Source organism: Ovis aries, chromosome 3 (assembly GCF_016772045.2).
Source record: "Ovis aries strain OAR_USU_Benz2616 breed Rambouillet chromosome 3, ARS-UI_Ramb_v3.0, whole genome shotgun sequence".
In the NCBI taxonomy this organism is placed as follows: domain Eukaryota; kingdom Metazoa; phylum Chordata; class Mammalia; order Artiodactyla; family Bovidae; genus Ovis; species Ovis aries.
This window is the reverse complement of record NC_056056.1, coordinates 188,080,079-188,107,931: the sequence shown is the minus strand read 5'-3', so window position 1 is coordinate 188,107,931 and position 27,853 is coordinate 188,080,079. Positions and strand designations below refer to the sequence as shown.

At 41.4% G+C, this 27,853-nt stretch overlaps 1 protein-coding gene across 3 annotated transcripts in view; it reads left to right on the top strand.

The window, feature by feature from the left end:
• Positions 1-27,853, top strand: part of BMAL2 (basic helix-loop-helix ARNT like 2) — a 107,317-nt gene that overhangs the window by 40,544 nt on the left and 38,920 nt on the right. For 2 of the 3 annotated variants that reach the window (XM_042247363.2, XM_042247365.2), the window contains exons 4-9: positions 5,181-5,345; positions 10,426-10,583; positions 17,212-17,291; positions 19,006-19,098; positions 21,856-21,973; positions 22,724-22,867. In XM_042247363.2, the coding sequence (XP_042103297.1) occupies positions 5,181-5,345; positions 10,426-10,583; positions 17,212-17,291; positions 19,006-19,098; positions 21,856-21,973; positions 22,724-22,867 (758 nt within the window). The remainder of the gene's footprint in view (positions 1-5,180; positions 5,346-10,425; positions 10,584-17,211; positions 17,292-19,005; positions 19,099-21,855; positions 21,974-22,723; positions 22,868-27,853) is intronic. The other variant, XM_042247364.2, reaches the window with a different exon arrangement.

Sequence of the window (27,853 nt, the reverse complement as noted above, 5' to 3'; positions counted from 1 at the left end):
GTCTTTGCTTTCAAGTTGCAGTTCTTTGGATTATATACCTACAAGTTGAATTGCTGGGTCAGATGGTAATTGCATGTTTAGTGTTTGAGGAACCACCAAACTGTTTTCCACAGTACCTTCACCATTTTACATTCCCACCAGAAATGTGTGAGGAATCCAATTTCTGCATATCCTTGCTGACACTTGCTATTTTCCTTTAAAAAAAAAAAAGCTATCCTAGTAAGTGTGAAGTGGCACAGATTTATATTTTTAAAGGAGCTCTCAGGAAACAGTATGGAGGATGGACTGATGGAGGAAAATCCATCAGGCAGAGAAAACAGTGGAGAGACGGTTGCTGGGGAATGGGTTTTCTGAGCACTGGCCCAAGAGAGTAGCCTGGGCAGGAAGGGCCTGGAGAGGGAGGGGCATATCATGACACATTCAGAAGAGAGAATCTCTAAGGTTCACTCTTGTTCATGAGGAAGAGTAGGGATTTAAGAAGCATCCAAATTTTCTGACTTGGACCTGGATGGAGGATGGCATTTCACTCACTGATACTGAGGAAAAGATGATGAATTCAGTTTTGGCTACAAGGAGAATGTGACATTTATGGGAATCTTTAAGTAGGCAGTTGGATATAAGGGTCTGGAACTCAGGGTTGAGGCGTGGCCTGGAGATGGAGATTCAGACACCGTTAATGTATAAAGAACAAAAGCGGTGACTGGCATTGGATGCAGGTATGGGTGCAGGAAAGGTCGGGAGGCTCAGGGAGGAGGGGTGCCTACCCAAAATGTGAGGAGATGGGGCTGTAAAATGAGCATAGTATCTCAGAAGGGAAAGGAAGAAAGTTTCAAAAAGGAGAAATGCATGGAAAGCAGCCAATTGGAGGAGTGTTTTGACTGTATTTGCTTCCAATTTCATTTGTTTTTGCTTGATTTATGAGGAGGGCCTACATTTCATTCAAAATGCAGTGAAAGTAGTTTTCAGAGAAAACTCCACTGTGTTTTGAAAAAGTTATATTACTTAGTATAAGAAGCTACACTAAAAAAATGCATCTAAGGAATTAATGTGAATGTTATTAATATCAGTGAGCTTATTAAAATTCATAAGTAAAAATATCTTTACTATAGACCAAATGCCAGCATGGAGAAAACATACAAAGAGCAAATTTACTAATTGTCTAGGTTCATGTTGCAAAGGAATGAACTGTTTGACTAATGAGATCGTGCCTTTTTTCTGTTCTGCACAGGACCTAGTTAAACTGTATTTTGATTTCTTAAGTACAGTTGGTTTGAATTTCATCAAGGAGGCAAATTTAGCCAGTGAGTTAATTTGCTAAGATGTGTATAATCAAAGCAAAAGCATGATTTAAAACAGTTAAACTTTACCTTTTGAAATTGAAGTAATATATATCTATATATGGGGCTTTCCTGGTGGCTCAGTGGTCAAGAATCTGCCTGCAATGCAGGAGGCCCAGGTTCGATCCCTGAGTCAGGAAGATCCCCTGGATGGGGCATGGCAACCCGCTCCAGTATTCTTGCCTGGAGAATCCCATGGACAGAGGAGCCTGGTGGGCTGCAGTCCATAGGATTGCACAGAGCAGGACACGACTGAAGCAGCTATGCAGCAGCGTATCTATATATGGGGATCCCAGGTGGCTTAGTGGTGAAGAATCCATTTGCCAATGCAGGAGACATGGGTTCAATCCATGGATCTGAAAAATCCCCTGGAGAAGGAAATGGCAAGCTACTCCAGTATTCTTGCCTGGGAAATCCCATGGACAGAGGAGTCTGGTGGGCAACAGTCCATGGGGTTGCAAAGAGTCGGACATAACTTAGCAACTAAGCACACATGCATATGTGTATATAATTCCAGGTCATTCGAAACTCATTCATCCTGTATCATTATTTTCTACTCTAATCCTTAGATGTGAAGTCAGGCAGAAAAGAGAGGGGAAAAAAAAGCTGACTTAATCTAACACTCTCTATTGTTTCAAAAAGGCTGTTTAATTTTATACCACAGAGCAGGCTGAAAATGAGAGAGGCATAGAGGAAGGCACATGAGCCTACATAGAATAAGCTTTACTGGCCTCCTGTTAGGTCTATGACCTCGAGCAGTAACCTTATTGGGCCTCAATTCCTTCATCTTTAAAATGGGCAGAGTAATTACTACATGGAAATCAGTCCTGAGATGTGAAGAACTGACTCATTGGAAAAGACCCTGATGCTGGGAATGATTGAAGGCAGGAGAAAGGGACGACAGAGGATGGCATCACCGACTCAATGGACATAAAATTGAGTAAACTCCGAGAGTTGGTGATGGACAGGGAGGACTGGTGTGCTGCAGTCCATGGGGTCACAAAGAGTTGGACATGACTGAGTGACTGAACTGAACTGAACTGAACTGAATAACTACATGATTCTTAAATGGGGTCAGAATCAAATAACACACATGAAAATACTTTTGATAAAGTGTCATCAAAGCTATTTATTTAGACAGTGATAAGGAAGAACATCCTTTGATTAAGCTTTTATCTTAGTGGTCCTATTTTATTTGGAACATTTATATGCATCTCTTCATAAATTTTATTAAGTCTTTTATAAACAGCATGTATTATCTTTTTAAAGCAGGAAAATAGTATTGAAACCTCAAACAAAATACATCATATGAATAAAATAGTTCACAGGTAGATCAAACTCTTCAAAGTCTAGAGAATGATCATTGTTGAGTCTTCTAAAAGAGGGAAACTTGGCAACATGAGTCAGAAGCCTTAAAGTAGTTATCCATACATTGTACATCTGAAGGTTTATCCTGGACTTCCCTGGTGGCTCAGACAGTAGAGAATCTGCCTGCAATGTGGGAGAACCAAGTTCCATCCCTGGGTTGGGAAGATACCTCGGATAAGGGAATGGTTACAAACTCCAGTGTTCTTTCCTGGAGAATCCCATGGACAGAGGATCCTGGCAGGCTACAATGCATGGGGTCATCAAGAGTTGGATAAGACTGAGTGACTACCAAAGTTTTATCCTAGGAGAATAATTGAAGATGCATGCACCACAGTCATTTTAGGCACACTATTTATAATATTGAAAAATTAGAATATTGAGATATCTAGTCATAGAAAATTATTAAATAAATTATAGCATAGCTAACCAACAGGCCACTATTTAGTCATTAAAAATTATGTTCTTCAAGAATATTTGAGGCTAGGAGAAAATGTTTATGTTATAGTATTAAGTGAATCAGACAAGACATGAAAAATTTTACATGGTCATCTGATTTTTATTTTATCTATTTATATCAGTATATACACAATATAGAACACAAATCTATATAAATACCCTCCATGCTCCACAATTCCCCCCCGTCCCCCATGACTAAGTTAAATAGTCAAAGCTGGTTTTTTGTGTATCTAGATACATGTCTGGGCTTCCCAGGTGACTCAGTAATAAAGAATCCACCTGTCAGTGCAGGAGACTCAAGAGGTGCAGGTTTGATCCCTGGGTCAGGGAGATCCCCCTGGAGAAGATCATGGCAACCCACTCCAGTATTCTTGCCTGGAGAATCTCATGGACAGAAGAACTTGGCAGGCTACAGTCCATGGGGTCACAAAGAATCGGACGCGACTGAGCAACTAAGCACACACACAGATACATGTCTACAAAAGACTGGGGGAGACCCATTAAAATGTTGATTGTAATTATTTCCAGATGAGATTATGGAAGCTTTACCGTGAATTTTTAAAATGCCCTTTCAAAAATTAATACACTTGGGAGTATATATTTTAAAACACATATTTGAAGGAAAACTACGCAGCCTGCATGATTTTTTAATGTGGAAAGTATTTTATCACCATCGCTTTGGTAGTGGTCTGGTGACTACATTCTGAATGAATAAATGCACTGCTGCATATGTACCTGTATGTAAGTATATATATATAAATATTTATACACACACATATATACATTTAGAATATTCTGCTAAGGCATATACTAATGTGAAAATTAATATTATTGGCAAGTGATCAGTTTCCAGCTTTCAAAATTATTTATGTCTAGATGAATTTTCAGACAAAATTAAAGGTCTTAGAGTTTTAATAAATTTTCAGGCTATGTAATAGAGCTATTACAACGTTTTTGGCTAAGCCATTCATTGTTTTAAAAATAGCTATTTTATTTAATGTTATTTCTATGAATATACTTTTCAAGATTGGGATGGCATAATTTCTAAACAGAGCAGAAGTAATTATTCACTGTTGCTTCACATAGTCATTGTTACCTGATGGAGATGAGGTACCTGTCAGCTTTGGTACAAGAGCAGCTCACCCAGACAATAATAATCATTTCAATTAGGAGCTCAGGGTAGCATGTATAATTAAAGACTTAATCGGAATTAGGATGATTGAACTTAATCTCACATTTATTTCTCAAGAATTACTGAAGATCTGTTTCATGCAGTTTGATACTTTATCTTGCGTTTTTGAAGAACGGAAGAATGTGAACAACAAGTAAAAATTAAGTCCTTCAGGTACAATGAACCATTGAGAGGGTATATGTTGGGTGGGGAAGTCACATATGCAGACCACTAGCTGAAGCAAACAGTGATGTCAAGATAGAACAGATTCATGAATACTAGGTTTTTCTCATATGTTCTGCTCTGAGATGTAGTGATCATCATATACCTTATACCTTTTTTCTCTATCTACTTGGATAACATTTTAGCTTATGTGTCTTTAAATTTTTCTTAGAATAGCTATTTATTAAAAACAACTATTATTTCCTTGAAGTACTAGAGAAAACCTAATTCATCCAATAAGCAAATCAGAATTACTTACAAGGAGCTTCTGATTATTAGGAATCCACTGTCATAAATTCTGTCAATTGTTTCATCATATTCTTTCAACCTCAACAAATATTTTTCTACCTCTGGCCTCATGGCCAGATCTCAATTTTGCTTTTTCTCCATTTATTCTTTTTTTTTAAAATAAGACTTTATGAAATACTGACATGGTTCAAAGTGACAGTAGCTGTTCACAGGATTATGAGCCAGAGCCCTGATAAATTATTAAGCAGAAAACTGTCCTCTGGGTAGATATACCTTTCTTTAATAAAATTCTCCAAGAAATCTTTTCAAGTGCACACCCTTCAAGAAAAGTACCTTATTCAAAAACTGGCCATCTCACCTTCCTCTCTGTTTCCTAGCTCCCAACATCACCATTCCTTATTCCCAACTGATGAGAAGAATTGTGATAAAACATGGTCCACTGGAGGAGGAAATGGCAACCCACTCCAGTATTCCTGCCTGGAGAACCCCATGAACAGTATGGAAAGGCAAAAAGATATGACACCAGAAGATGAGCCCCACAGGTTGGTAGGTGTCCAGTATGCTACTGGGGAAGAGCAGAGGGCAATTACTAACTGTTCCACAAAGAATAAAGCAGTTGGGCCAAGGGGAAACGATGCTCAGTTGTGGATGTGTCTGGTGATAAAAGTAAAGTCTGATGCTATAAATTACAATATTGCATAGGAATCTGGAATGTTAGGTCCATGAATCCAGGTAAATTGGACGTGGTCAAGCAGGAGATAGCAAGATTGAAGATCTTAGGAATCAGTCAACTAAAAAGGATGAGAATGGGTGGATTTAATTCAGATGACCCTTATCTATACTACTATGGGGAAGAATCACTTAGAAGAAATGGAGTGGCCCTCATTGTCGACAAAAGTGTCTGAAATGCAATATTTGGATCCAGTCTCAGAAACGACAGAATGATCTCCGTTCATTTCCAAGCAAACCATTCACCACCACAGTAATCCAAGTCTATGCCCCAGCAGGAGAGAAGAGAAGTGAAAGGAGAAAAGGAAAGGTATACTCAACTGAATGCAGAGTTCCAGACAATAGCCAGGAGAGACTAAAAGACCTTCTTAAATGAACAATGCAAGGGAATAAGAGGAAAACAACAGAATGGGAAAGACTAGAGATCTCTTTAAGAAAACTGGAGTTATCAAGGGAACATTTCATGCAAGGATGGGCATGATAAAGGACAGAAACAATAAGGACCTAACTTGAGAGTCCCTTGGGCTCTAAGGAGATCCAACCAGTCAATCCTAAAGGAAATCCACCCTGATTATTCATTGGAAGGACTGATGCTGAAGCTGAAGCTCCAATACTTTGGCCACTTGATGGGAAGGGCTGATTCATTGGAAAAAACAAAGAAAAAAACCCTGATGCTGGAAAAGATTGAAGGCAGGAGAAGATGGGGGTGACAGAGGGTGAGATGATCAGATAGCATCACTGCCTCAATGGACATGAATTTGAACAAACTCTGGGAGATAGTGGAGGACAGAGGAGCCTGTTGTGCTGTAGTCTCTCACTTAAGTTTCTAAGTCCAACTCTTGTGATCCCAAGGACTGTAGCCTGCCAGACTCCTCTGTTCACGGATTCTCCAGGCAAGAATACTGAAGTGGGTTGCCATTTCCTTCTCTAGGAGATCTTCCTGACCCAAGAATCTCCTGCATTGCAGGCAGATTCTTTACCAACTGAGCTATGAGGGAAAACCATGCCATAGTCTACGGGGTTGCAAAGAGTTGGACACAACTCAGTGACTAAACAACAGCAGACCATAGTAGGAGTGAAAGTGAAAGTCATTCAGTCGTGTCCGACTCTTTGCGAACCCATGGACTGTAGCCTGCCAGGCACCTCCATCCATGGGAGTTTCCAGGCAGGAATGCTGGAGTGGGTAGCCTTTCCCTTCTCCAGTGGATCTTCCCAACCCAGGAATGGAACCGGAGTCTCCTGCATTGCAGGTGGATTCTGTACCAACTGAGTGATCAGGGGGAGCCCTATATGTTTCACAGATGATAAAATGTTGGGGTGGGTATATATCTTCGATTTCAAGAATTAGGTTATTCTACTTTTGACACTTTACTGTGAACATTTGTCTATTTCTCCTACCACACAGAGATCACGGCAACTCCAGAGTTTCTATGTAAGAAAAGTTTGGGGAAGTCAATCTAATGGGAAAGGGGAAAAATAGGAGATTTGTCCTGATCTATTTTTAGAGACTTTAGATGAAGGAGTGAAAGGAAGGGGAGAAGCAATGATGGAGCTAACAACCCCCCCAACCCCCCCAAAAAAGACCACTCTTTGGCTAATGCCTGGAACAAAGTACATGCTTTGGGATGAACGGGATGGCATTCAAAGTAGCAGTTATCCATTCACGTATGCATTCATGTATGCTGAGTACATCTATTTATGTACGGATGAATGAATGCATGCATGAGCCAACCATATTTTTGAAGCTGCAGAACCCTTTCCTTAGTGAACTCTTACAGCAGCTCCATCATACCTCCACCCCCACCCCAGGAGTCCCTTCATTTCTGCTTTCCTCCACATGACTCCCAAGACCCCTTCCGAAGTTTCAGATTTTGGGGAGCACAGTCTGAGGATCAATTTGCTTGCTCCTACATTTAATTTGAATGCAGCTTCCCTGGTGGCTCCGAGAGTAAAGTGTCTGCCTGCAATGAGGGAGACCCGGGTTCAAGCCCTGGGTTGGGAAGATCCCCAGGAGAAGGAAATGGCAACCCACTCCAGTACTCTTGCCTGGAAAATCCCGTGGACGGAGAAGCCTGGTAGGCTATGGTCCATGGAGTCGCAGAGTTGGACATGAGTGACCAACTTCATTTCTACTGTCACTTTAATTTGAATGCCATCCTGTTCATCCCAAAGCATGTACTTTATTCCAGGCATTGGCCAAAGGTGAATGGTTTTTTGGGGGGCGGGGCATGAGGGGGTTGTTAGCTCCATCATTGCTTCTCCCCTTCCTCCCACTCCTTCATCTAAAGTCTCTAAAAATAGATCAGGACAAATCTCCTATTTTTCCCCTTTCCCATTAGATTGACTTCCCCCAAACTTTTCTTATATAGAAATTCTGGAGTTGCCATGATCTGTGTGTTGTAGGAGAAACAGACAAATATTCACAGTAAAATGTCAAAAGTAGAATAACCTAATTCTTGAAATCAAAGATATACACCCACCCCTTACATGTCTTACCATCAGTGTTATCTCCCTATTAATTGAGAGCATTTTTCTGTCTTTGTGATGCACTAGATAATGGTGCATCTTACAGCTGATGGTGTCTTAGATTTGATGAAATATGGTAGTGGCATATTTGATGAAACAAAGTACTGAGGTGGCTTTGAGAGGGATGTTAAAGAGAGCTTCCCAGAGGAATAAGTCACCTGGGTTTTGAAGAGGGATTAGGACTTTTTTTCCAGGAATACAGGGAGGCAGGACATTCTAATTCTAGAAGAGTGCAAGACATAGAGGACATGTGAGCTGACTTCATGTGTTGGAGGAGAGCAAGTTATCTGGCACTGCTGCTCTACAACATCCAGACCTGTAGGGGGAAGGAATGGAGAGGCGAAACCAGAGATGAAAGCATGAGCCAGGTCATGAGAACACTGGGATGTCATTAGGGAGTCTGGACTTTCCTCTTTGACAGTGAAAATGCATGCTAGCATCCCTTATGCAATGGGATTAGATGATTTTATTTTAAAACAATAATTCTGGAAGTCATGGGTAGGATAGAGTAGATAAGGAAGATACTTGAAGAAGCAGTAATATCAATTTCAAAGACTTTTAGGGGTTGTGCAATGAGTATCATGGAGCTTCCCAGGTGGCACAGTTGTAAAGAATCCATCTGCCAGTGCAGAAGACCTGGATTCGATCCCTGGGTCAGGAAGATCCCCTGGACAAGGAAATGGCTACCCATTTCAGTATTCTTGCCTGGAGAATTCCATGAACAGAGGAGCCTGGCAGGCTACAGTCCATGGGGTCGCGAAGAGTTGGACACAATTGAATGACTAACACTAAGACAGTAACAGGTGGATGACAGTAACAGGTGGATGGAGAGAAGCAAAAGGCACCTTTAAGAAACAATTTTAAAACAAGAATTTATAGGAGTTTGTGTTTATTTGGTTCTTCCAGGTGAAGAAGAATAAAGGGTCTAGCATGAGCCCAGTGGTATCACCAATCAAGATAAGCCCTATAAAAGGAAAAGGAGTAATCAGGGCTGGCAGAGGAAGAATTAAAATGAGGCCAGTTGCAAAGAATGCATTCAGTTTGGGATTTGTTGAGTTTTAGGGTGCTTTGAATCACTGATGTGTATCCTTCTAATTCTAAAGGTCTGGAATTGGATGAGGTATGAATGAGATAGGGATTAAATGGTTAAGTAGCTTATGAGTTGCTGTAAAGGCTTCTGAGAGAATGAAATCTCTCAGGGTGAAGCTACAGGGTGAAGAAAGAGTAGTGCCAAGTAAGGGATCTCAGGGTATCAGTACTGAAGGACAGAGGAAGAGCTGAGGCGGGAGGATGGAGGAGCAGAAGCCAACAAAGAATGAAAAATGCCATCAGTGTCCAACGCAAGGCAGGGAACAGCTGGGGCTGCATAAGATGAGGATGACTTCTGCTAGAGTAGTTTTAGTGAAGTGGGGGCTGTGGGAGTTTGCTTTAATAGATGGAGAGATGCCTGGGAGAAGGAAGGTTGAGTGAGACAACGGCCTCAGGTAGCTGGCCAAGGAGGGAGGAGGGGAGGGGGAAAAGATCTCTAGATTTAGGGAAAATGTTTTTTGTGTTGTTTTTTTTTCCCTAAAGGGAAGAGATTGAGCCCATCTATTGACCCATATAAGGAGCTGTGAAAGAGAATGAGCTCAAGATGCTGGTAACTGTTCAAGTGAAGACCAGGGAAAGTAGCTTTGAATAGAAGGCAACCCATCTCTTTCTCAGGGGCTTCCTGGGTGGTGCAGTGGTAAAGAGTTTGCCTGCCATTGCAGGAGATGCAGGAGACTCGGGTTTGATCCCCTGCTTGGGAAGATCCCTACAGAAGGCATGACAACCCACTCTAGTATTCTTGCCTGGGAAATCCCATGGACAGAGCAAGCCCATGGGGTCACAAAGAGTTAGGCATGACTGTGCACACATGCACATCTCTTCCTCTAAGAGGGAAGTGGGAAAAAAAAAATTCCACCTCAGCTCTCATGTGCTAAGTTACTTCAGTGACTTATATTCGATCCTATGTCCGACTTCAGTCATGTGACCCTATGGGCCATAGCTTACCAGGCTCCTCTGTCCATGGGATTGTGCAGGCAAGAATGCTAGGGTGGGAAATCTTACTTCTTGCAGATTTCAGGGACTAAGATCAGAAGGGAAGGAGCAAGGGTAGTGCAGTGGGGGTGGGGGCAGGAGGTGGAGGCTGGTAAAAGCAGTGTGAACAATGCCACTCCTGTCCCAGCCCGTCCTGCCTCATCCCTGAATGCCATCTGCAGGGTCAAAGTCAGGAGGACGAACAGCGGGAGCTTGCCGGCCCTACCCATGCTCCTGCTAGTGCCTCTGGGGTCCCTGAGTGTCTGCTGAATGTTAAATATAACAGAGGCGCTTTCTCCTTCTTAGAGAAGCTCATAGCCAAACTGAAAAGCGGAGGAGAGATAAAATGAACAACCTGATTGGAAAACTGTCTACAATGATCCCTCAGTGCAGTCCCATGGCCCGGAAACTGGACAAACTGACAGTTTTAAGAATGGCTGTTCAACACTTGAGATCTTTAAAAGGTGAGTTGGAAGATGGCCTCCACCCTCGGGTTTGTAAAGTCTCCCTTGTAATTGAGGTCCCTGGTTTTTGTTTTTGGCTACTGAGATTTTATACAAATGCATCTTTCAGCTTCATGGGTATTCATTTTGATGCTCGTCCATATTCCATAGGTGGAGAAAGTACTAACTTGGATGTCAGAAAAGTTGGTTTCACTGAACTCTTCATCTTAGCTTTACTCTGTGAACTTGAAAAGTCTTCACATTTCTACTTGTCTTCCCAGGTATAATATTAAGGTGATGATACCTGTCATGCATACCTAGTTTAGAAGTTCTGAAATATTTAGCTATGATAATTTTAAGTTATTGTCAGATTTCCATTATTAGAAAAGAAAAACTCTTTAAATTCATCAGTTTCTCTTAAAACTTCATTCAGACTTGTAAGTAGTACCTGAAAATGCATCACACCTTACTATTAGTGTCTCCACTTACTAATATAGTCTCACATAAACTAAGATAGTCTTACATACTGGGTGAAGGATGTCCTCAGCTGATGAGGATTGGGGTATGCGTGATCATTTCTGACTTTGAACTAAAAAAAAATATTTATTTATTTATTTGTGTACTTTTGGTCACGCTGGGTCTTTGTTGCTGTGCGGGCTTTTCTCTAGTTGTGGTGAGCAGGTTTCTCCCTGAGGTGGCTTCTCTTGTTGCAGGGCACGAGGCTTTGGTAGTTGCTGCCCATGGTGGCTTCTCTTGTTGCAGGGCACGAGGCTTCAGTAGTTGCTGCCCATGGTGGCTTCTCTTGTTGCAGGGCACGAGGCTTCAGTAGTTGGCGGCACATGGTGGCTTCTCTTGTTGCAGGGCACGAGGCTTTCGGTAGTTGCGGCACATGGGCTCAGTAGCTGTGGCTCCCAGGCCCTAGAGCACAGGTTCAACAGCTGTAGTGCACAGGTTTGGCCGCTCTGTGGCATGGGGGATCTTCCCGGATCGGGGATCGAACTCATGTCTCCCGCATTGGCAGGCGGATTACCACTGAGCCAGGGAAGCCCTGAACTTGAATTTTAAATCAAAGTTTAATAAACATTCTGTGTACATGTGTAGTTAAAATCACATCTGGTTTGGGAACAAACCCCGTCCAACTCGAGGGACAGAACAATGGAAATAGACTGGGGTTTTAGAGACAAGAATGTTGGTGACATAAATTCATTTTGATACAGTCTGAAGACCTGGCCGGTGAGTTTTCTGCAGACTGTAGAGGAGACTCTGAAGGTTCAGATTTGTAAAGATCTAAAAGAATATAGTGAAATCTTGCTCCAAAAGAATTAAAAAGGAATAAGCAAAGGAAGGCCAACAGTCTTATTTAGATCTCTGTCCTGAACTACATGCCAGCAAAAGGACAGTCTGTTTCAGGGAGAAGGAAGTTCTGTGGCCAGAACACAGATTTTGCCAAGTTGACTTAAAGTGGCTTAGAGGAGAATGGTGTTACCTGGATTCCGCGTGCAAACTGGAGCCCAGACCAAAAGGATCTTACTTCATAATGAACCAAAAAATCCTGACAGATCTACTCAGATTGGAGGAGGAAGGGACACCTACAAATTAGGAAGTAAAACTAGAGACAGCTATTACAGGGCTATTTAATAGTAGTTTGTGCCAAGTTGTGCTTTAAAGCACCTTCCTTAGATCTCTGCAGATGGTAGAAAACTGGCTTGTGCACTCCAGCCGAACACGAGTAGATCTGGAGAGCAGGCTGTGGGGAAAGCAAGTACAGCTCTCGATCCCTTCAGTACCGTATGCACAGCAGGCCTGGGGTTAGGGGACTGCCTGGCAGGCCTCCTTCTGGGAGCACGATTGGTGGTCTTTTGTTCATAACAGCCCATTGTGAAAGAAGATTCTCTTATTCACAACTAGGCCTTGCATAAGTTGTGTGCAATATTTCTCTTAAATCTGTTAGCAATGAACATTAGCAGGTTCAACCGAGGTCATTTGATTGCAACCCTAAAATTACCCAACAGTTTTAACATTCACAGCGTTCTGAGGGAGGAGGACCTGAGGGAAAAGCTATGAATCAGCAACCTAATTCTTCAAGCATGCACTGAGCATCAGCTGAGTTCTTGTTCTGTGCTGGGGTTAGGCAAATGAAGGAGGCAAGATCTCTGTGCTGGGGGAGGGGGATGCATGGTGGATAAGGAAGATAGACCCAGGGAGAGATTATTAACACCTAGTGTGGCCAATGATACATGGAAGTATGCATGGGATGTGCTGCAGGGCAAGCTCAGTAAGAGGGAGACACTGTCTAAATCCAGATGGGGTTCTTTGGAACAGAGCATACACAGACTTCATTATTGGTCCTTGTAAACTGAAGTGAGATGGTCTTATCCTCATCAGACATCCTGACCAGATCCTTAGTGCTACCCACGGATGAGATGACAGAGCAGCTGGGGCGGCATTCCAGTGCTCTGGCCAGAGTGTACCCCAATTCCATCCCCAAATGCCTAGATGCCATGAGAGGGTTGCATGTGGATGGTCCACAGATAATTACTCTGAAGACAGAGGATGTGAAATGACTTTTTTTCTCTACAATCTACAGCAGTGCATCTCAAATTATCTGGGGAAAGGGCAAGAATTCCCCTTCCCTATCCATTGTAAAATACAGCACAATTAACTAAGGGGAAAATGCTCATAGGCGGGTACGTCCCAACAGTTTTACCTTTCCGTGTGTGTGTATGTTAGTCTCTCAGTCATGCTGGACTCTGCAACCCCGTGGACTGTAGCCTACCAGGCTCATCTGTCCATGGAATTCTCCAGGCAAGAATACTGGAGTGGGTAGCCTTCCCTCTCCCTGAGGCAGGTCCTCAGGGAGGTCCTTAAGCACAGTGTTTCTTGATGGTGAAGGTGGTGGTCCGAGGATGAGGAAGAAGAGTTGTTATTGCCATATTGATCCTTATTATCCTTATCATTATAATGATCATTATCATTGTCATTATTATTGTCATATTGTCATTTTCAATGACGAAGAAGAACACAATAAAATAAAATGACAATAAATGACAATGAAGAACTTAGTAAGTCATCATGTTCCACATTTGTTTTTGCCACTATCATCTGAGAATCAAATTTGTCACTGCCCGATGGCAGGAGTACAGAATCGCACACCATTCATTGTTAGCTCAGTTCAGTTCAGTTCAGTCGCTCAGTCATGTCCGACTCTTTGCGACCCCATGAATCGCAGCACGCCAGGCCTCCCTGTCCATCACCATCTCCCGGAGTTCACTCAGACTCACGTCCATCGAGTCTGTGATGCCATCCAGCCATCTCATCCTCTGTCGTCCCCTTCTCCTCCTGCCCCCAATCCCTCCCAGCATCAGAGTCTTTTCCAATGAGTCAACTCTTCGCATGAGCTGGCCAAAGTACTGGAGTTTCAGCTTCAGCATCATTCCTTCCAAAGAAATCCCAGGGCTGATCTCCTTCAGAATGGACTGGTTGGATCTCCTTGCAGTCCAAGGGACCCTCAAGAGTCTTCTCCAGCACTACAGTTCAAACGCATCAATTCTTCGGCACCCAGCCTTCTTCACAGTCCAACTCTCACATCCATACATGACCATAGAAAAACCATAGCCTTGACTAGATGGACCTTAGTCGGCAAAGTAATATCTCTGCTTTTGAATATGCTATCTAGGTTGGTCATAACTTTTCTTCCAAGGAGTAAGCGTCTTTTAATTTCATGGCTGCAGTCACCATCTGCAGTGATTTTGGAGCCCCCAAAATAAAGTCTGACACTGTTTCTACTGTTTCCCATCTATTTCCCATGAAGTGATGGGACCGGATGCCATGATCTTCGTTTTCTGAATGTTGAGCTTTAAGCCAACTTTTTCACTCTGCTCTTTCTCACCCTAACTTCAGCTCTACAACTGCCCTCTGTTCCTCACTGGCATGTCCTCACGTCCTCACTCATCTATTTAGCCAGGGCTCACCCACTCTGGCTGACTGACACTGACCAGGTTACCTCAGCACAATTCTGCCAACCTCGCTTCAAGCCAGCCTGCAAGTGTCACTGCCTTGCTCACACTGGTTTATTCCTGTGCCAGCCGGGCACTCAGGTCTGCATCTTTAGCCTTTTCTCAACTCCCTCCTACAAGTCTCCTGGGAACTGATGACAATAATAATAATAACAAGAAGTCATGTGGGGAGATTGCTTGAGGGCTTCCTAGAAGGTAGATTCTAAAAGAGCTTTCTTTTGCTTATGTCAGGCCTTGTAAGGATGCTGCCAGTCTGAGAAGACTTTACCAAATCATTCTATGAGGATGTTTTATTTTCTGGTTTTGTTCTTTCCCCGCCACTTAGGTAATTGGTGGTGATGATTTAGTCGCTAAGTCGTGTCCAACTCTTTGCAACCTCATAGCCTGCCAGGCTCCTCAGTTCATGGGATTTCCCAGGCAAGAATATTGGAGTGGGTTGCCATTTCCTTCTCCAAGGGGATCTTGCCAACCCAGGGTTCAAACCTGCTTCTCCTGCATTTCAGGCACTTTCTTTACCATCTGAGCTACCAGGGAAGCCTCAGGTAATTGGTGAGTTTTGTCTGTAAATTCATCCAAAGGCCAGTTAATGGTTAACCTGTATCAGAGTGTTACCCCCATCTTTTTTTTCTTTTGGCAAAAACATCTTTCTCTGGAGTCCCTAGGAGGGGGTTGCTGTTTAGGGAAACTGGGAAGTGTAAGAAGGGAAATTTGATTTACTTTTGAATCACCCTTGCTTAGAGTTACCTGGGGACAGCACACCTGGGCTGGGTGAACAGTCCTCTGCGCCGCCTTGTGGCCGTGGCGGGCTTTCCCAGTAAGGCTTGGTGGAGGTCCTCAAGACAAATGTATTACTTTTAGTTCTTCCCTTACTCCTCTCGGGTCAGACTTTTACCTAGCTTTGCCCTGATCATCGCGCTGGATGCAGACAAGCTGGAATCAGATTGCCGGGAGAAATATCAATAACCTCAGATACACAGAGGACACCGCCCTTATGGCAGAAAATGAAGAGGAATTGAAGAGCCTCTTGATGAAAGTGGAAGAGGAGAGTGAAAAAACTGGCTTAAAACTCAGCACTCAATAAACTAAGATCATGGCATCCAGTCCCATCACTTCATGGCAAATAAGTAGGGAAACAATGGAGACTTTATTTTGGGGGGCTCCAAAATCACTGCAGATGGTGACTGCAGCCACGAAATTAGAAGACGCTTGCTCCTTGCTCTATGACAAACCTAGACAGCATTTTAAAAAGCAGAGACATTACTTGCCGACAAAGGTCTGTCTAGTCGAAGCTATGGTTTTTCCAGCTACTGGAAAAAAAGATTATAAAGAAAGATTATAAGAAAATTATAAAAGAGTATGAAGAAAGTTGAGTGCCATAGAATTGATGTTTTTGAATTGTGGTGTTGGAGAAGACTCTTGAGTCCCTTGGACTATAACGAGATCAAACCAGTCCATTTTAGAGGAGATCAGCCTGGGTGTTCTTTGGAGGGAATGATGCTAAAGCTGAAACTCCAGTACTTTGGCCACCTGATGCGAAGAACTGACTCATTGGAAAAGACCCTGTTGCTGGGAAAGACTGAAGGTGGGAAGAGAAGGGGATGACAGAGGATGAGATGGTTGGATGGCATCAGTGACTTGATGGACATGAGTTTGAGCAAGCTCTGGGAGTTGGTGATGGACAGGGGAGCCTGGTGTGCTGCAGTCTCTCGGGTTGCAAAGAGTCAGACACTACTGAGCAACTGAACTTAACTGAACCAATCTGATCATTCCTTACCCTTTTCCAAGCTCTTCTGGTTAGAGACTTTTCTTTCAACATGATGAACTCTGTGAAAGGGCTTAAAATGAATGATTTCATTTATACTTTATGCATTTTGTATACTGTCAGAAGTCTCCATTTGGTCTTTAAAGGGTCATATAGAAAATCCCATGAATCCATAAAATTTGCTTCGAATTCAATAATCTCCTGAATTATTCAGGATAATTCATATGATCAGGTGGTTTTTTGTTTTTTTGAAAGAAGTATTTTTTATTATTTATTTGACTACCCCTGGTGTTAGTTGTAGCATGCGGGATCTTTGTACACTCTTTCAGTATTGTGCTTGGACTCTCTAGTTGTGGCACATAGACTCCAGAGCATTCAGGCTTCAGTAGCTGCAGCACATAAGTGGGCTTAGTTGCACCAAGGCATATGGGATCTTAGTTCCCCAACCAGGAATTGAACCCACATCTCCTGCATTGCAAGGCAGATTCCCTTAACCACTGGATCACCATATGATCAGTTTTAGGAAGCTAAGAGATTATAAAATAACCAGAGTCTTGAATATTGTTGTGTGTTATTATAATATTATAGATAATAATTGCATTTTTATCTCTTTTCAATATATAGATTTACTGTCCGTACATTTGTGTATAAAGGAATAAGTAGCTCTAAGAACTTATCTGAAAGCAGGAAATTGCAATCTAGTAACAAGAAAGAGATTATAGAAGAGATCTTAGAGTATGCTAGAAAAGGAAATACCATCATCCTTGTCATCACCAATAGCAGCCCCAGAATTGCTAATATTCACTGAGCATTTACTATATTTCCATCTCTACTTGATTTTCAGTTAACTATATGACTTCTTTATTTTTAGGTATGACAAGTTCTTACCCAGGAAATAATTACAGACCTTCATTCATTCACGATAATGAGCTCAGACACTTAATTCTTAAGGTAAGTAAAGAGATATGCTTGTCTAAGTTGTATTGTCCTTTCATTTTTGTCTGAATGGGAAGAAGATTTTCTTCAGTTCACTTCCTGTTGTAAATGTACAGGAATACATATTATGTCAAATTTCCTTTAAGATAAAAATTTAAGTTAAACAAGTAACTGTGTCCATTGTATCCGACTCTTTGCAACCCTCTGGACCATAGCCTGCTAGGTTCCTCTGTCCAAGTTCTCCAGGCAAGAATACTGGAGTGGGTTGCCATTCCCTCCCCCAGGGGATCTTCCCAATGTAGGGATGGAACCCAGATCTCCCCCATTGCAGGCTGATTCTTTACCATCTGAGGCACCAGGGAAGCCCATGTCTTATTAGTTTGAGCTAATGAATGTAGAGGCAGAGGATGGGCATATTCCAAAGCAGAGAGCATAGCTAGTCTTTAACGCTAAGCTCCTTATGCTTCCTGACATGCTCACCTTCCACACTGTAAGCTCTGTGCCCCTCTATTACCCCCTCCTTCAAAGCCATCTATCTTGTACTCAATTCCTTCAGGATCCTGTCCTCTGCAGAGCCAGCCACTGCTTACTGAATGAATTGTTAGTCAGTGCTTTGCTGTTTCTGTCGTCATCTCTTCAAATGCACCAGATCCACTGGTCTAGAGGTTTATTTGATGTGGAAAATATGACCATGTCATTGGCTTATTCTGCCCCCAGGAGGCAGTATGTTTCTTGATCTTGTACTGTTACTACTAGGCTTTATGCCTTAGTATGACTAAACAGAAAGATTTTATATACATTTGTCCTTGAATTTTTTTAAGAGCCCCTTTTTTATCTGAACAGCTGAATTCAAATATAGTATCGCTGATGCTTCCTTTATCCCGGTCTGCACAGTCCTTCCGTTTCAACACATCCACAGGCAACTGTTATGGATGTGTTTTGATATGTGTACAGTTTCTATATGAGTATAGAACTTGACACAGGTAATTTTTATATTATGAAATATTTCGATTTAATATTGCATTCCAGATGAAAAACATTAGTTTCGACTGGAGTTCAATTTGATGTTACCAATCTTTTTATATAATGAGAAATTTCTTAAAATTAACTTTACTAGCTCTTACGACCACTCTTTAGTTTTATTGCTACAGTAATTTTCTCAGAATCTGAATGTATATGTATGAGAGAGACAGAAAACCTTTCATTATTTGTTTAACTCCTTTTTTTGAGATAATTCACATACCATATGGTTTTTAGTATATTCACAGTTATGTAATCATAATCAAAGTGTAACTTTTATCATTTTTAAAGAAAAAATTTAAATATTTATTTATTTGGCTGTACTGGGTCTTAGCTATGTACATGTAATCTTTAGGTGAGGCATGAAAAGTCTTACTTGTGGCATGTGGGATCTGGTTCCCAGACTAGGGATCGAACCTGGGCCCTCTGCATTGGAAGCATGGACTCTTAGCCACTGGGCCATCAAGAAACTCCCACAATGCAATTTTAGAACGTTATCATCACCTTCAAAGGAAACTCTACCCATTAACAATCAAATTAACTTGGTTTTGAATTGTTTACAATGCTCGTTAGAATTTAAACTGTGGGTAGGTTAATACATCAAGAAGAGCAAAATAAACCTAATGTCTATAACTACATAAATCAGTGAACCACGTTTGCCTCAAGATCTTTTAAAATATTCACCTTGTATTATATTTTTAAATCCTAGACTGCAGAAGGCTTCCTATTTGTGGTTGGATGTGAAAGAGGAAAAATTCTCTTCGTTTCTAAATCGGTCTCCAAGATACTTAATTATGATCAGGTATCCAAAACTGAGCATATTTCTTACTATGTTTATTTTTAAAAAAATAACACATATATTGAAGCTTCTGAACTCTTTCTTCCCCCTGGGTTGTGGGATTGGGTTCTGCTGAGTTAGAATTTCAAGAGAAATGAGAAGATATGTGGAAAAAGTATGAATTTTTGTTACTGACAGGAGTGTTTATTTCCTTTAGCAAGTTATTTCATTTTCTTAAACCTCAGCTTCTTCCTATGTAAAAAATGGATTATACCTGTTTTTCAGGATATAAACCCATTAAGTAAGATATCATATTTGAGTGTTGGAAAAATATTAGTCACCCTTGCCTGTTTCCTCCAAGAGAGAGCATTAATATTTATCAAGCTATGTGCATTGCAAAACAGCTTTGGCTGTAGGCTCTGGCAACAAATTCTGAAATACATCCTTTATTTAACCAGCACTGTGATTGATTTGTCTCCTCATTTTTGAACACCATTTAATTTAAACTAGTTACTCAAAAAGTATAGGATTGAAACCAACAGAGAGAATAAACTAGTACTTGTGGTCTCCTTTAAAACAGAAATACAATAATATAATATGTATATATTATAATATGTAATATATGTAAAGATAACAGCTTTGATCATAAATAACTCTCATCAATCTCAGCCTAGCTTCTCCCCAAAACTTGAAAATATGGAGAGATGGAAGGCATTCATAGATAATGAGTTAAATAAAAGAAAGAGATTGTATGAGCCTACATACAAAAGGAGTGACGACCGAAGGAATCATGCAGCTGATTTGATTATTATATTTTCTAATTAGAAATAGAGACCATCACTCACATAGGTACACACCAAGATACTTGACGATTGAAGGTAGCTCTTAAGTTCCAAATTAGTGGCATAGAGTCTAGTCCCACTGGACACTAACTTTGCATTTCAGAGACCATGAGACTCACTGACTGCTTGGGAGGACTTTGGGATCCCCGTGGTACAGGGTCTTGTCCTCAGCTTTTCAGCTTCAGAAATCTGATCTGTCTGTATAGCAGAGATTGATACAACATTGTAAATCAACTATACGTCAATTTTAAAAAAAGCTAATTTGCTCTGAAGCAGAGTTCTGGGCATAGACTTATATATTAGCCAATCACACAATAGACTGAAGTATAAATCAGATTGCTAGCTTTTTTTTTTTTTAAGTAGAGCTATCTAACTGCCTTAAAAAAAAGAAAAAAAACTAGCAATCTGATTTATACATCAGACTGTTGTTTTTCCAGTAGTCATGTGTGGGTGTAAGAGTTGGACTATAAAGAAAGCTGAGCACTGAATAATTGATGTTTTTGAGCTGTGATGTTGGAGAAGACTCTTGATTACAAGGAGATCCAACCAGTCCATCCTAAAGGAAATCAGTCCTGAATATTCACTGGAAGGACTGATGCGGAAGCTGAAACTCCAATACTTTGGCCACCTGATGCGAAGAACTGACTCATTGGAAAAGACCTGATGCTGGGAAAGAGTGAAGGCAGGAGGAGAAGGGGACAACAGAGGATGAGGTGGTTGGATGGCATCACCACTCAATGCACATGAGTTTGAGCAAGCTCCAGGAGTTGGTGATGGACAGGGAGGCCTGGTGTACTGCAGTCTCTGGAGTCGCAAAGAGTGGGACATGACTGAGTGACTGAACTATATGATCTAACTGCCAAGCACTCCAGGCCACTTGGACCAGCTGGTCCAATTGTTCTACCTTCCGTAGGAATGTCTACTTGGGTAATAAATTCAGAAGCGAGTGATCACTGTGGGCTTCACATGTGAAGTAGAGTGTCTGCCAGTTTAGAGCAGAGATGAGGAGGAAGGCATTTCAGGTTTGGAGAGGGAATCTTGGAAGTTAGGGAGTAAAAGGCAATTAGCTAGCTTGGCCAGGGAACTGAATTTATAGAGAAGAGGTAGTGATTTCCAGGTGATGAGACCATGCAAACAAAGTCATGGGCCAAGGAATGCTCTGCATGTGGGGAGAAGTGAAATGCCAAGCAGGAGGTGTACCAAGTCGGGTTTGGTTTACCAATAGTATGGTAATTTTTTTAAGACAGTATGGTAAATTTCTGAGTCACATCATGAGATCATAGGTATTCTGTGTCTTTTATATTATTCTGTAATATAATATTTTTACTTTTACCAATGAAAGTGAAAGTGAAAAGTGTCTAACTCATTGCGACCCCATGGCCTATACAGTCCATGGAATTCTCCAGGCCAGAATACTGGAGTGGGTAGCCTTTCCCTTTTCCAGGGAATCTTCCCAACCCAGGGATCAAATCCAGGTCTCCCTCATTGCAGGTGGATTCTTTACCAGCTGAGCTACAAGGAGCTACAAGAATACTGGAGTGGGTAGCCTATCCCTTCTCCAGCAGATCTTCCTGACCCAGAAATCAAACTGGGGTCTCCTGCATTGCAGGTGGATTCTTTACCAACTGAGTTACCCAGGAAGCCCACTCTTTTTTTCTTTACCACTTTTACCAATGATTAAGTTTAAATAAAATGTTAGTTATTAGGTGTGTGTATGTGATTTATGTGTATCCGATTTTGGGTCTGTGTGTATGTACCTTTTTTTTGTCTACAAGTTTTACTCTGCTTTTAACACTAAGGTAACTTCACCCAGTGTAGTTGATATATCCAAGCTTAAGAAAAAGCCACTTTAACCAAAGAAACAGTATCATTTGTTTGTTTGAGGAAACATAGCAATAACATGACACTGATTTTAAATGAACTTCTGCCTTATAAATAGGCTAGTTTGATTGGACAAAGCTTATTTGACTTCTTACATCCAAAAGATGTTTCCAAAGTAAAGGAACAACTTTCTTCCTCTGATATTTCACCCAGAGAGAAGCTAAGAGATGCCAAAGGTAAGTACTCATTTCAGCCTTCTTATCATTTTATGGAAATATAATTTTTACTTAAAAGTATAGCAATAGAGTTTTTTGAAAAGCTAGCTAATTATAGTTTTATCAAGGGGAGAATTATTTAATAACTTTGTAATCATCAACCTCAGTTTTTAAAATATCACTGTGTAGAGAATGCATGTATCAAAGTAAATATATGAAGATGTTTTTGGGAAAATGTGATTACTTCATATTCTCTAGCTTTCATATGCTAACAAAATCTTTATTGGAAAGTGCCATTTGGGATAAAAAAAGTTGCCGGAGTTTTTTTATTATTTAGTTCTTTGCGAAGGGATAACTATTCTCTTTCTCAAATGTGTTAGGTCTTCTCAATGTGAAACACCTTGTATAATTGTTCTTGGGAAGTATACATATTCTGTGTCTTTTCCAGAAATACTTCTTTTCTCTGAAACTGCTTATTGCGTAATAATTGTTTATTATATAAAATAATGATGTTTTATGCCACTGATACTATTTTAGTTAAGTTTTTTCATGTAATTTTTATTTCATTGAAGTTATCTTTACTATCTGCCCCCCTGGGAAAAAATATAAAGATAAATTGCAAATGATTATATTTCTTGGTGTGTTTCACTTTGGGGTTTACTGTACAATGATGTCAATAACCATAGATGACCAGAACACATGAGGAAATACATTTTGAAATTATTTGAAAACATTTTCTTCCTATTCTCTTGCCTCCTTGCACTATGAAAGCTGCTTTGCAAGTTCACAGTAATTTCCACACAAGTAAGAGTCATGTGTATTCTGGCTCAAGACGATCTTTTTTCTGTCGAATCAAGAGCTGCAAAATCTCTGTCAAAGAAGAGCACGAATACTTACCCAACTCAAAGAAGAAAGGTATCATCTTTTTTTTTTTTTTGAGAGATTACTCTAATTTTGTTGTTTATATAACTGCTTTAAAAATTTTTTTTCACATATTATAAAGTATTTTTTAAACTTTATTATTATTATTTATTTTACAATATTGTATTGGTTTTGCCATACATCAACATGAATCCAACATGGTGTACATGTGTTCCCAATTCTGAACCCATCACACACCTCCCTCCCCCCGCCATCCCTCTGGGTCATCCCAGCACACCAGCCCCAAGCATTCTGCATCCTGCATTGAACCTGGACTGGCGATTCATTTCTTATATGATATTATACATGTTTCAATGCCATCCTCCCAAATCATCCCACCCTCTCCCTCTCCCACAGAGTCCAAAAGACTGTTCTATACATCTGTGTCTCTTTTGCTGTCTCGCATACAGGGTTATCATTACCATCTTTCTAAATTCCATATATATGTGTTAGTATACCGTATTGGTGTTTTTCTTTCTGGCTTACTTCACTCTGTATAATCGGCTCCAGTTTCATCCACCTCATTAGAACTGATTCAAATGTATTCTTTTTAATGGCTGAGTAATACTCCATTGTGTATATGTACCACGGCTTTCTTATCCATTCGTCTGCTGATGGACATCTAGGTTGCTTCCACGTCCTGGCTATTATAAACAGTGCTGCGATGAACATTGGGGTACATGTGTCTCTTTCAATTCTGGTTTCTTCAGTGTGTATGCCCAGCAGTGGGATTGCTGGGTCATAAGGCAGTTCTATTTGCAATTTTTTAAGGAATCTCCACACTGTTCTCCATAGTGGCTCTACTAGTTTGCATTCCCACCAACAGTGTAAGAGAGTTCCCTTTTCTCCACACCCTCTCCAGCATTTATTGCTTGTAGACTTTTGGATAGCAACCATTCTGACTGGCATGAAATGGTACCTCATTGTGGTTTTGATTTGCATTTCTCTGATAATGAGTGATCTTGAGCATCTTTTCATGTGTTTGTTAGCTATCTGTATGTCTTCTTTGGAGAAATGTCTATTTAGTTCTTTGGCCCATTTTTTGATTGGGTCGTTTATTTTTCTGGAATTGAGCTGCAGGAGTTGCTTGTATATTTTTGAGATTAGTTGTTTGTCAGTTGCTTCATTTGCTGTTATTTTCTCCCATCCAAAGGCTGTCTTTTCACCCTGCTTATAGTTTCCTTTGTTGTGCAGAAGCTTTTAATTTTAATTAGGTCCCATTTGTTTATTTTTGCTTTTATTTCCAGTATTCTGGGAGGTAGGTCATAGAGGATCCTGCTGTGATTTATGTCGGAGAGTGAAATATCAAGTGATTTGATGCATGGATATAAAATTAATGTCCTAATATTTTCTATATTAAAAAATAAGTTGTATGGTCAAGGTAGGCTATGGTTTTTCCAGTATTCAGGTATGGATCTGAGTGTTGGACTTTAAAGAAAGCTGAGCACTGAAGAATTGATGCTTTTGAACTGTGGTGTTAGAGAAGACTCTTAAAAGTCCTTTGGACTGCAAAGAGATCCAATAAGTCCATCCTAAAGGAAATCAGTCCTGAATGTTCATTGGAAGGACTGATGTTGAAGCTGAAACTCCAATACTTTGGCCACGTGATGCAAAGAACTGACTCACTGGAAAAGACCCTGATGCTGGGAAAGATTGAAGGTGGGAGAAGGGGGCGATAGAGGATGAGATGGTTGGATGGCATCACTGACTCAATGGACATGAGTTTGGGTAAACTCCGGGAGTTCGTGATGGACAGGGAAGCCTGGCATGCTGCAGTCTATGGGGTTGCAAAGAGTCACACAACTGAGTGACTGAACTGAACTGTATGGTCAAGGCAAATACTGAGGTCAAAGGCATTCATTTATCCAATAATTATGGCTCTGGTGAATCAATTCCACGTTGAGTAGATCCAGTTGGAAATGAATCACCTAATCTACACAGCAATCCATATGAGAGAAAGCATGGCAGCCCATTCAGCCACCTCAACACAGCTGAAATCTCTGATGTTTGATGCAAGTCGTAACTTGAGTAGAGGCTAACACTGTCAAGATTTGTAAGTCTTTTAAGGATTGCCAAATTAGTTTATCTCTCCTTCTGGGAAAAGCAGATTCTCCACATGTACTTATTCAGTACTAATAAATATTTCAGTCATCTCTTTGTCATGGTGCATGGCTAGTGCCCAGTATAGCCATTTAACTTCTGTAAAACCGGATCTCACCCCCTGGCCAGCAGTTTACTCTTTGCTTCTAAACCTTGCAACTCCACAAGGTTGATTTTCAACCTGTCTCTTCTTTTTGAGAACCATTGCTTTAAACTCTAAGTATGAGATTCTCTGGGCTTCCCAGGTGGCTCAGCAGTAAAGAATTCGCCAGTAATGCAGGAGATGTGGTTTCAGTCTCTGGGTCAGGAAGATCCTCTGGAGTAGGAAATGGTAACCTACTCCTATCTTCTTGCCTGGAGAATCCCATGGGCAACAGAGCACGGTGGGCTACAGGCCATAGGGTAGCCAAGAGTCAGACATAACTGAAGCGACCTAGCACACATGCACACGTGGGCTGAATTGTGTCCCTGAAATTCATATGCTGAAGCCTGATGTGGTATTATTGAGGTAGGACCTTTGAGACATAATTAGATTTAGATGAAGTCTTGAGGGTGGGGCCCTCATGCTATATTTAGCACCCTTCTAAGAGGGGAACCCAGAAGATCTGTAGTCTGTGAGCATACAGTGAGATGATAGCTGTCTGCAAGCCAGAAGTCAACTATGCTGCCATCCTGATATCAGAACTCCAGGTTCCAGAACTGTGAGGAGTTAAATTTCTGTTAAGCCACTCAGCCTGTAGTGCTTATTATGGGGGGCCCAGCTGAGCAAGACAGCAAACAACTTGGATCATTTTCTCTATGGTAATTCTCCTAAGTATTTCTGAAAAGGCTCTGCAGTGGGAACCAAAGGAATCTGGGCTTTGCTGAAAATAAATGTATGTTTAGTAAATTGGCATATTACAGTTTATCTTGAAAAATGGAACTACAAGTCACAAATCGGTGGTAGGACTCTACCTTGTCTAGGCTTGTCCTATCTTTCACCTTGAATTTTCATTTCAGTTTTTGTCAAATTCTAGGACAGCACATGACTGAATATATACAGTTAGTCATTGACAATAGGGCTACCCTAGTACCTGAGGAGTAAAGAATCCACCTGCCAATGCAGGAGATGAGGGTTGGATCCCTAGATCTGGAAGAGCCCCTGGGGAAGGAAATGGCAATCCACTCTAGTATTCTTGCCTGGAGCATCCCAGGGACAGAGGAGCCTGACGGGCTGCCGTCTGTGGGGTCACACAGAGTCAGACATGACTGAAGTGCCTTAGCAGCAGCAGCAGCAGAGATCATAAGCTATTCAGTCGCTCAGTTGTTTCTGATTCCCTGGACTGTAACATCCCAGGCTTCCCTGTCCTTCACTATCTCCTGGAGTTTGCTCAAACTCACATCCATTGAGTCGGTGATACTATCCAACCATCTTCTCCTGCTACCCTCATTCTTTCCCAGCATCAGGGTCTTTTCCAATGAATCAGCCCTTCCTATCAGGTGGCCAAAGGATTGGAGCTTCAGCTTCAGTATCAATCCTTCCAATTTATATTCAGAGTTGATCTCCTTTAGGATTGACTGGTTTGATCTCCTTGCTGTCCAAGGGACTCTCAAAAGTCTTCTCCAGCACCACAGTTCAAAAGCATCAACTCAGGCACTCAGCCTTCTTCATGGTCCAACTCTCACATCCATACATGACTCCTGGGAAAACTATAGACTTGACTGTATGGACCTTTGTCTGCAAAGTGATGTCTCTGTTTTTTAATATGCTGTCTAGGTCTGTCATCGGAGAAGGCAATGGCACCCCACTCCAGTACTCTTGCCTGGAAAATCCCATGGATGGAGGAGCCTGGTGGGCTGCAATCCGTGGGGTCGCTAAGAGTCGGACATGACTGAGCGACTTCACTTTTACTTTTCACTTTCATACATTGGAGAAGGAAATGGCAACCCACTCCAGTGTTCTTGCTTGGAGAACCCCAGGGACGGGGGAGCCTGGTGGGCCTCGTCTATGGGGTCACACAGAGTCAGACATGACTGAAGTGACTTAGCAGCAGCAGCAGCAGCAGCAGGTCTGTCATAGCTTTCCTTCCAAGGAGCAAGCATCTTTTAATTTCATGACTGCAGTCACTGTCCACAGTGATTTTGGAGCCCAAGAAAATAAAATCTGCTGCTGTTTCTACTTTTTCCCCCTCTATTTGCCATGAAGTGATGGGACTGGATGCCATGATCTTCGTTTTCTGAATATTGAGTTTTAGGCCAGCTTTTCCACTCTCCTTTCACTTTCATCAAGAGGCTCTTAAGTTCCTCTTCGCTTTCTGCCATTAGGGTCATAAGAGTGGGGGCCTAATCCGATGTGGCTGGTGTCATCATAAGAGGAGACACCAGGGGTACACAGAGGGGGCTACATGAGGAAACAGTAGGCCATCTACAAGCCAGAGGGAGGCCTTGGGAGAAACGAAACTTTCCAACACTTTGATCCAGGGCCTCTAGCCCCCAGAACTGTGAGAAAATTAATGTCCATTGTTTCAGCCACTCAGTCTGTGATATTTTATATGGCAGCCCAAGCAGACTGATAGAATGGCTAGGATAGTAGCACCACATGGGAGTGAGGTAAGGATTACATGTGGCTAAGGCAGTGTTTGGTTCCTAGACAGCACTCAAAAAATGCAAGCTGTTATTTGTGGCTCAGAAAGAGGAGAAGGAAAATCAAAGAGCAAGAAGAGAATCAGTAATTATTTAAAATCTGTATGCCAAACACTTTGCATATGTAACCTACTTTCATTTGCAAACCATCCCAGTCTTGCAAATAAGAAAACCTGAAGCCTGAAAAGATTCTGTAACTTTGTTGGAAGTCACACAGAAGGGGGCAGAATCAGGAATCCGGCCTTAAAATCTGTGTTC